The sequence below is a fragment of the Thermomyces dupontii genome (genome assembly GCF_041956625.1).
Source record: "Thermomyces dupontii strain NRRL 2155 unplaced genomic scaffold VTN31scaffold_3, whole genome shotgun sequence".
Lineage (NCBI taxonomy): Eukaryota > Fungi > Ascomycota > Eurotiomycetes > Eurotiales > Trichocomaceae > Thermomyces > Thermomyces dupontii.
In genome coordinates this window covers 2,061,664-2,073,113 of record NW_027192309.1, presented here as the reverse complement: position 1 = coordinate 2,073,113, position 11,450 = coordinate 2,061,664, and the positions used below count along the sequence as shown (strand labels likewise).

General features: G+C 54.9%; 4 protein-coding genes across 4 annotated transcripts; 2 read left to right on the top strand and 2 right to left on the bottom strand.

The window, feature by feature from the left end:
* Positions 1-3,500: 3,500 nt before the first annotated feature.
* On the bottom strand, positions 3,501-6,440 carry VTN31DRAFT_4238 (uncharacterized protein; the record flags this gene model as incomplete). Its single annotated transcript, XM_069404604.1, has 4 exons — positions 3,501-3,614; positions 3,672-6,163; positions 6,220-6,338; positions 6,391-6,440. The coding sequence occupies 4 exons, from the start codon at positions 6,438-6,440 to the stop codon at positions 3,501-3,503; spliced, it is 2,775 nt and encodes a 924-aa protein (XP_069261561.1).
* Positions 6,441-6,771: 331 nt separating this feature from the next.
* VTN31DRAFT_4237 (uncharacterized protein) lies at positions 6,772-7,269 on the top strand (the record flags this gene model as incomplete). The annotated part of the gene is made up of 1 exon (XM_069404603.1): positions 6,772-7,269. One exon carries the CDS (start codon positions 6,772-6,774, stop codon positions 7,267-7,269), a length of 498 nt encoding a protein of 165 aa, XP_069261560.1.
* Positions 7,270-8,374: 1,105 nt separating this feature from the next.
* VTN31DRAFT_4236 (uncharacterized protein) lies at positions 8,375-9,623 on the top strand (the record flags this gene model as incomplete). The annotated part of the gene is made up of 3 exons (XM_069404602.1): positions 8,375-8,477; positions 8,528-8,676; positions 8,745-9,623. 3 exons carry the CDS (start codon positions 8,375-8,377, stop codon positions 9,621-9,623), a joined length of 1,131 nt encoding a protein of 376 aa, XP_069261559.1.
* A 253-nt stretch (positions 9,624-9,876) lies between these two features.
* Positions 9,877-11,436, bottom strand: VTN31DRAFT_4235 (uncharacterized protein; the record flags this gene model as incomplete). The annotated part of the gene is made up of 2 exons (XM_069404601.1): positions 9,877-10,894; positions 10,949-11,436. 2 exons carry the CDS (start codon positions 11,434-11,436, stop codon positions 9,877-9,879), a joined length of 1,506 nt encoding a protein of 501 aa, XP_069261558.1.
* Positions 11,437-11,450: the final 14 nt, after the last annotated feature.

Genomic DNA, 11,450 nt, shown 5'->3' with positions numbered 1-11,450 from the left:
GCTCGGCCATTGTCGGGACCGGAACATTTCGACCGGCGGCGCACCGCGACCGTCGAATGTCGATCCATGCAGCCATTGCGATTGCGGTCTGTGATTCGCCGACAAAGGCCAACCAGCCTCAAGGGTTGTGGCTCGTGGAGATCTGAGCGTTTCTAGAATCCGTGCGGAAGAAGCCCGAAGAGAAATCTTATCGACGCCGCCGCACTCCTTAGTCTTCCGCCTCAGTCTGAGGAGTGAGGATGAATGGAGTCTCTTCCTCTTAGCAAGAGAGCCCTTCTCCAGCCGAGAAAAAAAAAAAAAAAAAGAAAAAAAAAAAAATTTAAAAAAATTCATGTGATACTCTTGGCCTCGGCACAATTTCAAAATTCAAATGCCTCTGGACGAAAAGGACTGCCCCACTCGCTCCTCGATCAATGTCTTTTGACCCTGTTCCTTTTGGTATCTCGAGTGCTGTTTCCGGAGACTTAATAATCTGCTTGTTTCTCCCGTCAAGGCGCTTCTTGAAGAATATAGGAACATACCTACGGAGTAGAGGGAGGAAAATAATACTGTACGACGGAGGAAAGGAACTTTTCTCGTGCATGTGACCGCCTTCGCTTTGCCGTGCCGAGATAGGAAAGAAGCATTTCCCGGATTGGGAATAATAACTACGTAGCTCGGATCGCTCGTTCCGTCCAGGGACTGGATGAACGTGTGGCTTGCCTCCTGACAGGCCCAGGGATGGCGGTTAAACGCGGAACTCCGGGCCCGTTTTTGCCTGCCTGATCAACTGGCCTTACGAAACGAACAGATTTCGCCATGTTGGTTATTCTTGTTCTTGTTCCTCTGCGAATTCCCCTCACGGCGGAGACTGGGAGTCGCGACCTGGAGCAATACTCCCCTCCGCCAAAGTGATCGATCGAGTCGCCCCGGTTTACTTCTGTAGTTTCCATACCGAGTACCCGAGATGAACATCAAGGATCAATCGTATCCCGAAACCCCCCGGCCGGCCTCCCTGGCATGTGGCACCGAATCAGACTACTGTATGTCCCTCGTGCGAGAACGGAGATCTCCAACGACCAGTGGATCACCGGATCCATCCATTGATCACGGTCAATCATGAAGCGCTTGGAGCTCGAGAGTTTCTCTCCCCAACCGCGCATCACGCCAACGAATGTCGACTGCCAAACCACCGGTCCATCCACGCATGATTTCCACCCGTCCGTGGGAGACAACATCTGTCCTCACGTGATACGTACGTACGTACGTACACATGGCATGGTTTCTCTACCACCGTAATCTCCGCTAAATCCCTGGCTGAGTGGACCGCGCTCTCCATCCCCAATTCCGACTTGCCGGTCTGTTGGATTGCTTGCTTGCTTTTCGTGCGGAATCGTCAAATCGTCCAGAAGGACCCTGAGCCCAAAAAGGATCCACCTCTCCACGCGCTAAGACCTCGAGCCGGCGCAGCCGTGCCAATCCTGCACCAGGATGAACTCGGAATGATGGATTTTGCCTGGCCGTTGCCTCTGCAAATCAGAGCCCGTCGATTTGTGATGACCTGCTGGATCTGTTAGGCGATGAGGTCATGGATGAGCTGCTGCTGCAGTCTGTAGAGGCCGCCTCCAGGGTCCAAGGTGCAGGACATGGGATGCACGGGGTATTCCCTAGGTACTTCGTGCGAGACTGAAAAGATGACTTTTTTTCTTCACCTAGGTTAACTTGATCTACTGAAGATCTCGCTGTGAGTTCGGCGCACGGAGCATGTACTTGGTACTCTGTAACGAATCGACAGGGAAAATAGGCCAAGAGACTGCGAAGAGCCCCGTTCTCGTACAGCTCGTACCGCCAGAAGGTACCTAACCGCGAAGGGCAACTTATGTACTGGATGTATGGAGGACTCCGTACTCCGTACCTGCCCGCCTCTTGGCCCCTAGGGTGGGTACCTCCATGACGGGTCCATCGTCCATAGTCCATACGGAGTACTCGTACTGTACAGGAACTCCCTCATCAGGCCTAGCCCAGTTCGGTAAAATATCATCCCGGTTTCACCGAGTGGCAACTGGCAAAAGACCGAGGACCGAGGCCGAGAGTCCGAGTCTGCGACTTACCGACTCATTACTTAGTAATCAAATCTTGACAGGGATCCATCACTCCAGATCGCTGTCATCTACAGACTCTCCAACAGAAAATCACAAAGCTTGCTGCTCACTCTCTCATTCTATGGTGAAGAGATGGGTATTCACAGATTCAATCTCAATCTCTGCAGGGCAGAACCGTCCGAAACTACCCGATCCAGTTAGGACTGGAAGTATATGCACATCATCCACTTCAAAGTTAATACAGTACCTACTGTACTCCGTACAGTTCTTGATTCCTTAGCCAGATCGGCTAGGCAAAACCTAACAGATTTTAAACTTTAGCTCGGCCACGCTGATCATTATTCTGTGAACCTAAAAAAACTTTGACCATGGATGCCGTTTTGTTCTGGAATTCTCGAATTTCTCCGTTTCGTCGGCCTTTCCGTCAATCAGCTCAAGGGAATAAATGAACGTTAAGGAGGTGAGGTTTTTTGTCCAGTGCTTAAAGTTTAAAGAAAAAGTTTAAATCGGTACGGACTACGTACTCCGTGCTCTACAAAGGATCGACTCCGTAGGTTGTTCTGCTTTGCTTGTTGATGCTCTCTTGCTTCAGACGTTCTTGGCCGTCATCGACTTCACCATGGTTGAACCTTGAAACACGCCGAAATGCGGAAATGCTCCGTATCTTCCATACGGGGGATACGGGGAGGATTGCGTGCATCCATAGGTACATGTACCTGCCTAGGTACCTACCTTTTCGACCATGTAACTGGTTAACTTAATGTACCTTCAGAGTAGGATTTTGTAGAGCTCGGAGACCTCCGCAGAGTTGGTTGACCTGCTGATACATACCTACATACACCTACATACTCTTAAATATCGAGCGCAGTGGCCAAATGGCCGGAAACTGTAACGGTTCAAGGGGCGGATATGAACAATGGAGAGACTGAAAGAATGACCTTGTTTGTACTTAATATGGTTGAGGCAATTAACGGCTCGGCAGAAGTTGCTTGCTCTTGGGTAGCAAAGATGTACTTGAGAGTACGTAGGTAGGTTATATTTACATCCAGACTTTACTGGAAATGGATTTCAGGGATGCGGAGGGACATCGTACGATCAGCAAAAGAACAATGTGGGCAAGAATCTTGACAGGAACAGGAATAAATAGTCTCCAGCCACAACAGAGCTCCAACAACCCCCTACGCCACTCTCATGCGCCATGGACACCTAAGCTACAGGATTGTACGATTTGTCATTGTACCTTAGGCCCTATACTCCGTACACGATGGAGGATACTATGCATCAAACCGGACCTCATTGCGCCAGGGATATCACATCAGAATCCAACAATTCCAACCAAATTGTAACACCGGACAACGACTCCCCAATAATGCAACATGCATCCCGAATTTCATTCATGGATTTAGATATAAAAATTTATCATGTCAATCCAATGCTTCGCCAACTCGCCGCGTCACATGTCACTTCCTCGTAGCTGTGAAGCACGTCAAACCCCATTGCTGATAGACTGTCGAAATGCCCGTCGCCATCCACCTGGCATTGAATGAGTCTCATGCGCTGGAACGGGGATGGAAAGAAAAAAAAACTTACACAGTCCAGAATCACCGACTTGGCTCCCTGTCGACGTGCGTGTCGAATCCCCAGGAGAATCAACCCCTGCATCAACATCGCATACTCACCCACGGATGGCGAGATCACGGGCGACGACATCCCGGCCGCCCCGCCGGCACCGGCCGTCTTCAACCCCGGGACGTATTGTGCAATCGTCGAGGCGCTGTCGTAGACGGCCAACGTCCCCAGGATCCTCCCGTCCTGTGCCCGTTTGGCCCGGATGATCGCCGCGTGCGCCTCGTCTTCCAGGGCGAGCTTGTACATCTCCAGCACGCCTTGCCGGGAACTTGTCCGCACGTGATCCAGCACGTCGTCGGCGTGGCCCCATCCCTGTACCATGTCGTAGCAGACCTCTGCGTTTTGCAGACTGCGTATGAGGCCATCGGGCGGGGTCCACGTGGTCAGAGATCGCAAGATGACGCTGCACACCGGCCGCGATAATGCCGTGTTCCACCCCAGGTTGGAGAACCACTGTCGCAGCCGCTTGCGCTCCACCGGGTTGCCTGCGGGGATGCCCAGGTAGATGCTGGGCAGCCGGGATCCAAGCTGGAAGCGCTTCACGCCGGGCCGCTGAAGAAGCGCCTGGATCGCGCGTCGGTGCAGCGAATGGCCAATCGACAGGTTCCGCCGCGACGGATCGACGACCAGTGCGCCAATCACCGCCGTGCCCGTCGATTTGAAATAGTACGTCGAGCAGAAACCGTAGAGCGTCTGTGTCGTGCTGTTGCGCACCACGAAATGATCCTCTTCCACATCGTCGCGGTGCAGCAGAAAGCTACGGGAAGTGATGCCCGTCAACTCTGGCTGGCTGGCTGGTTGCTCCCGAAGTGCGCTGAGCAGCACATCGAGTGCCGCACTGTCGCGCTCTTCGTTCCATGATTCCACCAGCCAGTGCTGCCGCGACTGATGGAGCTTCTGGCTGCGATTGACCGTTCCCGGGAGAGTGCCGGAAGGAGTCAGGTCCCCCATCAGGACCCGAACAAGCGTTTGTAGGGCCGTTTCAGTCACATCGTAGGTACAGACTTGCGTGCCAATGGCAGGGTCCGTCGCAAAGTCGTACGGCGAGCCCACCGAGACCACAACCAATGGCTTTTCTGCCCGGGACCCGGTGGAGGAACCTTGGGACTTGCAGATCATGGACACGTGCTTCGTGAATCCAGTCTGGTACAGGTTGCGATTGGCATCCGCCGTGATGACAATCACCGCTCCGGCTCGGTCAATGAGGTTTTCATGGATGGGCCGTACCCCAGTCGACGTGTACGACGTGTGGAGGACCCGGCCCAGACGTTGTCGCGTGAGCGATCGCCCAAACTCCATGAAGATTTTCTCTCCATTGTGCACTGCAGAGCTGGCAATGTTAGAATCGCCCATGTCCAGGATCGACTGCGAGATGGCGGAGGCAGCCAGCGGCTTCAAGAGCGGACTCAGTATCAGGAGTTCCTCATCGGGCTCCAGTATCCGCGGCAGCGGCAGAAATTGGGCCTTGTCCTTGACCAGCGTGATGGATCGGTCGTACGCCTGGGCAGACAGGGCAGCGTGGGAAGGTTGCATCGCCATTAGAGAAGGGATGCCGCCAGGATTCAGGGCGGCCTGCCATGACGTACATCGAGATTTCATGGCAAGCACCCGTCGCAACGACTCCCGGATCTGCTCGCGGCTAATCATGCCGTTCTCCACTCCCTGCCTCAGGCCGGCCATCGCCTCCTTTTGGTGGGGGTGCGAGTGACAAGAGAGAATCAAATCACATCCGGCCTTCACAGCCATTACGGTTCCGCCGCCGACGCCGATGTTGTGGGTGAGCGCCTCCATTTCCAGGCATTCTGAAACGATGACCCCGTTGAACCCGAGATTCCGGCGTAGTAGCTCATGCACAACTTGCTCCGATAAACAGGCATGCATAACATTGACGCCTTCCGACGACATGGCAACGCCGCCCACCATCATCGCATCGATGCCATGCGAAATGGCGTTGCGGAACGGCACCAGCGCACTCAGACTGAGCTGTTCCAGCGACTCTTTGATTACCGGAACATCTGTCTGTGATCCCAGGAACTCGAGATTCCCATACGATGGAAAGTGTTTTCCACACGTGGCCAACCCTGCCTCCTGATACCCCTTGAGGTACTCCACGCCGTACTCTGACACTTCATGCGGGTCGTCGCCAAACGTCCGAGGGCCAAGGGGCTGATTCCGAACGTTAGTCAAGACATCCAACACTGGCCCCATGATCCAATTGACTCCAACGGCCTTCAACTCTTGAGCAGTCGCATTAGCCACCCGACGCGCCAATTGCTTCGACCCGGTCGCCGCGACTCCCATTGCACTGGGAAATTGGCGAATGTGGACTTCATCGAAGAGGCTGTTTACGCCTCCGTTTTCTTGATCAATGGCAATCATCAACGGCACTGGATGGCCCGCATTTCGGGCAATGGTTTGCAGCTCCAACACCAGCCGGGTCGCATCGTCAGCAGCTAGAACAATCTTTGAGTTAGCATCGACTTTAGCACCTCCGCCTAGACCATCGTACATTTCAGATTCTTGGCCGTAAGGAGGATACTGCCCACGTGGTGGTCCTCGATAAGCGACCTGATCTCGTCATTGACGGTGGTACCGTCAAAGCCCACCATGAAAAGCTGGCCCATTTGCCTGAACGATTGCGTCAGTCTCCCGCCATCTCGCAGATCATTTGGAACCACACCTGTCCAGGTCATCCCATAAGGATGATAGCACACCCTCTTGGGGCCCCATGGTGACCCGGCTGTGCCGCCCCCCTCCCCAATGTCCAACGTAGCTGCTCCCCTTTGAACGCCGGAAGTGATTGCCGTCTGAAATAAGCTCTGTGAATCGCCTCGTCCGGGATTAACAATTGGTATCTCCGTTAGGGCTTCTATCAGCGGTCGGCACTCAGGGGTTCCCAATCGGAGGCAAGGGGGACGACGTCGCGCGATCGTTCTGCTCACAGTTGCGCCAGTCTGATCAGGATGGAGCGCTTTGTCTACATCAAGACCGGAGAAGAATAAAAAAAAAAAAACAACGCGAAATCCGTCAAGGGTCGATAATCTTCCAAAAATCAATTCCGATGGCGCCGGCCGCAAGCAATCTCGCGGAGGGGTTCGGCCTATCAGCCTTGCTCTATCCAATCGCACAGGCCAGTCGTCGGATCCGGGGAGGGTTCGCTATCAACTCGCGACAAGTGACGCAGCATTCAACACAAAAACATTGTACTTCAACATCGGCAGGTCATGGCCAGTCGGCATTGTCGGCGTGTTCAGGCTTTCGAACAGAGGCGCTTTTGCGCGGAGTCCATGCTTCGGGCGCCGAAGCCCGGAAGGTCTGGGGGTGGAGCTTGGCACCATGGTCACGTGAGATGGGGAGATGCGGAGATGCCAAGGCTAATGTCAAATTCCGCTTCCGCGCTTACGAAGCTTGTTCAACTCTCCTCTCCTCCTCACTCGCTCTGCTCCAGGAGACCTTCGCAATCGAGCTGGCTGTTCTCGAAGCTTTGAGCTCCAGCTGGCTGTTTGGCGCGAGCAGATACTCCGTGCACCTCGTTCTGTGGCTGTCCATTTGCGCTTGACGGAATGACCGTGATTCCGAGCTTGCTTATCGGACGTGTCGGCGACAGACTGCTCACTGCGGTACAGAGTACGAGTACTGATAACTTTAGACTGATAGTAACTAGTGATCGAGAGCGGGACTTTCTTGAATTCTCATAGTACCGTACTTTCAACAAGGTCAACTGTCCAGACTATGAAGCTCGAGGATGAATCAGCGTCTGGGCTATCGATAACTGACTAATCAAGATAACGTGACCTTGAGGATTGTGGCGAGGATTGATTATTGTATTACCTACTGTACTTACTGTATGGTGATGATGGAATATCACCGTTGCAGACGGGAGGCACCCCGACAGTCCGGTTACAGTCTGCCGAGACCGTTCCGATGCAACGCATGCAACCGGATCTGCGGGACCCATTTCGGCGACGGTTACTATCACTCCTGGTATCATGATGATAGTCCATGGCTTCTACGATCATTTCCAACCGAACCATGCGCCAGAGGATTATGGAAGCGATGGGTTGAGAAGTGATCGAGAAGTTGTTTGTGGTAATTTACAGTGTAATGTAATACCGTTTCCATACATGACTAATACCAGCCATGGAATACCACCTATGGCCCATCTGGTGAAACGCTCTGCCATGAGGAAGCAGTAAAGTAAGTAACCATGATGAATCCTCCTAACCCATCCAAATCCCAGATTGTCACCGCGTGCGGTTCGTGCTGAGTCATAGTGGATAACGCCCAATGCGGATCACTGACGGGATGGATCCGGAGCCAAACCGGCGGGGATCTCTTTAGTACAGTAGCCAGACGTTGCAGTCTTCTGCCTTGGTAGCCGTAGTATCCGTCGGGTGGATTGGATGACGCAGCAAAGGCCAAAGGATCGTGAGAGAAAAAAAGAAGAAAAACCAGACGGCAGCCACCACCTATGCATTGTGTATCTTTTCCTTCATCATGAACTCTGCCATCAATTTTCATCGCCTGGACCCTGGGTAGAAGGCATCGCAACCTCTGTTGTGCCTGACCACTCCTCAGAGACCATCTCTTTCATCTCTCTGCGATCCCCTCCGTTATCGCGCCAAGTCCTGCAGAATGTAAGTGCTCGATAATCCGCTGGTTCGATGGAGATCCCGCCGCTGATCACTTCTGGTCATGCCAACAGGCGTGTCATCATTCGAGAGGACCCTCGGAGCGTTTCCGAGTACATCGCAGAGTACATCATCAGTATGTGCTTCTTGATGACACGCAAAAGGTTCTTGAGCTAACCAGCCCAGGCCGCATCAAGCGTTTCAACCCCACGGCCGATAAGCCATTTGTCCTGGGCCTACCGACGGGTAGCAGCCCGGAGCTTATCTATCAGATCCTGGTGCAGCGACATAAGGCCGGCGAGATTTCCTTCCGCCATGTCGTCACTTTCAACATGGTACGCGCCGTCACCCCCTTGCGAACCCCGTCATAGATGGCAGCCCGCTGATTCCCCCCCGCGCACAGGACGAATACGTGGGCCTCCCCCGGGATCATCCACAGTCGTACCACAGCTTCATGTACAAGCACTTCTTCTCGCACGTCGATATTCCGCCCGCCAACATCAACATTCTAAATGGCAACGCGCCCGACCTGGCCGCAGAGGCAGCCGCGTTCGAAGCCAAGATTGCGCGCGTCGGCGGCATCGAGCTCTTCCTCGGCGGCGTCGGTCCCGATGGCCACATCGCCTTCAACGAGCCCGGTTCATCCCTCAACAGCCGCACGCGGGTCAAGACGCTGGCCTACGACACGATCTTGGCAAACTCGCGATTCTTCGACGGCGACGTTGACAAGGTGCCCAAGCAAGCGCTGACCGTGGGCATCAAGACCATCATGGAAGCGCGCGAAGTCGTCATCATCTGCACTGGCGCACATAAGGCGCTGGCCCTGCACCACGGCCTCGAGGGCGGCGTCAACCACATGTGGCCGCTGTCCGCCCTGCAGCTGCATCCGCACCCGCTCATCGTCGCCGACCGGGACGCCACGATGGAGCTCAGGGTCAAGACGGTCCAGTACTTCGAGTCCATCGAAAAGGCAGGCACCGACGCCCGCACCCAGGGCCCGCCCCTCGTCTACCGCCCACGGACATATGTCCCCGCGCCCCTGCTCACCACAGGCGTGCGGCCTTCTAACGACCAGCGACCCTGGGTGGTCAACGGACAAAGCAAAGTGCCCAAGGATCTCAAAATCGATACCCAGCTGCACAAGGGAATGGAGGATGAAGGCGAGTTGACGCCCGACAGCATGTCATCGCGACTGGTCGACTCGGCGGTGGGAGGATTGGATTCGACGCTCAACACGGATCTGTTTTTTGACCGGATGGGATCGCGATTGTCGTCAGACTGAGAAGAAAAAGACTGCATGTGTATTTTTTTTCTTCTTCCACTTGCATCGGATGCGTGAAGTGAGCCGTTGGGTTTGTTTGCTTAGGGTCTGGTTTGCTCCTGAGATACCTCGTTTTAGTTCCATTTGTGCATGCATATCATCTGTAGCTCCAAGTCATGATTCAATCTGCATCAATCCAAAACAAACGAGATCACCTCCAACTCCTTATCATTTACAGGATTTTTTTTTATACATTGATATACTTCCCTGGAGATTACAGTTTGGCAAACACCGTCGCCACCGAACCACTCATATCGACCAGCGTGCTCTTATTCCGGACCCAGGCCTCGAGACCGCGTCGACCGTTCTCGACACCAACGCCGGACTGTTTCCATCCGCCGACGCTCATCTCCGCCGGTGACTCGCCCCAGGAATTCACCCACGTGATGCCCGCCTGGAGCTGGTCGATGATGCGATGCGCGAGGTTCAGATCCTTGGTGAAGACGCCCGCGGCCAGGCCGAGCTCGGTGGCGTTGGCACGGCGGACGGCCTCGTCGATGGTGTCGTACGTCAGGATCGACATCACGGGGCCGAAGATCTCCTCGCGCACAATCTTCATGTCATCCGTGCAGTCGGTGAAGATGGTGGGTTTGACCCAGAAGCCGTTGCGGAGCGACGGCGGCAAGTTTGATGGCTGGCCCAGACCGCCGTAGAGCAGCTTCGCGCGATCCACCTCGATGCCATGCTTGATGTAGCTTGTGACTTTGCGCCAGTGGTCATGCGAGACGAGCGGACCAAAGTTAGTGGCGCTGTCCATCACGTCCCCCGGCCGGATGTACTCCATCTTCTCCAGGAGACGCTGCTCGAATTCCGCCTTGCGGGATCGCGGGATGAAGACACGCGTTCCGTTCGTGCACACTTGCCCGGTGCTGAAGAAGTTAGCCATGATGGCGCCGTCTACGGCCGTGTCCAGGTCCGCGTCCGGTAGGACCAGCAGTGGGCTCTTGCCGCCGAGTTCCATGGTGACGTATTTCATTTCCCCCGCGGCGCTGCGGGCGACATTTTTGCCCGTGGACACCTGACCCGTGAACGACACCTTGGCGATGGACGGATGCGACGTGAGGTACGCGCCCACGTTGCCGCTGCCGTGCACCACGTTGAACACACCTGGTGGCAGGCCGGCCTCGGTGTAAATCTTAGCCAGCGTCTCGCCGTGCAGCGAGGTGACTTCGCTGGGCTTGTAGACCATGGTGTTTCCGGCTGCCAGGCATGGCGCCGACTTCCATAGTGCACTGCATTCATCAGCTCAAATACTTTAGGTCCTTGCCGGGGACGAAGGAACCAACATTTGTATTGGATAGTTCCATGCTCCAATCCCCACGCACACCCCTAGTGGCTCCTTTTTCGTGTATACCCAGGCATTCTCGCGCAGCTGCGCCGTCTCACCGTTCAACCCTCCGCTGCCAACCAGATTGGCATAGAACTCCAACACGTCCGCCCCCGTCGCCACATCCACCACGCTCGTCTCGCTGAACGGCTTGCCCGTGTCGTGCGTTTCCGCCGTGGCAATCTCATCGTTGCGCTCGCGCAGGATCTGTGCCGCTCGTTGCAAGATGCGCGCCCGTTCAGCTGCGGGTGTGACGGACCATGTCTTGAAAGCCTCTTCGGCCGCGGCAATGGCCCGGTCGATATCAGCGTGAGACGCCTCGTGGATCTCGGAGATTGTCTCTCCGGTGGCCGGGTTGATGCAGGAAAAGGTCCGGTTGGAGGTTGCCGGCTGGCTCTTGCCCGCGTAGTACAGCTTGCGGGGAGTGTACAAGTACTGCCCTGTCATGATCCGCTGGTCGG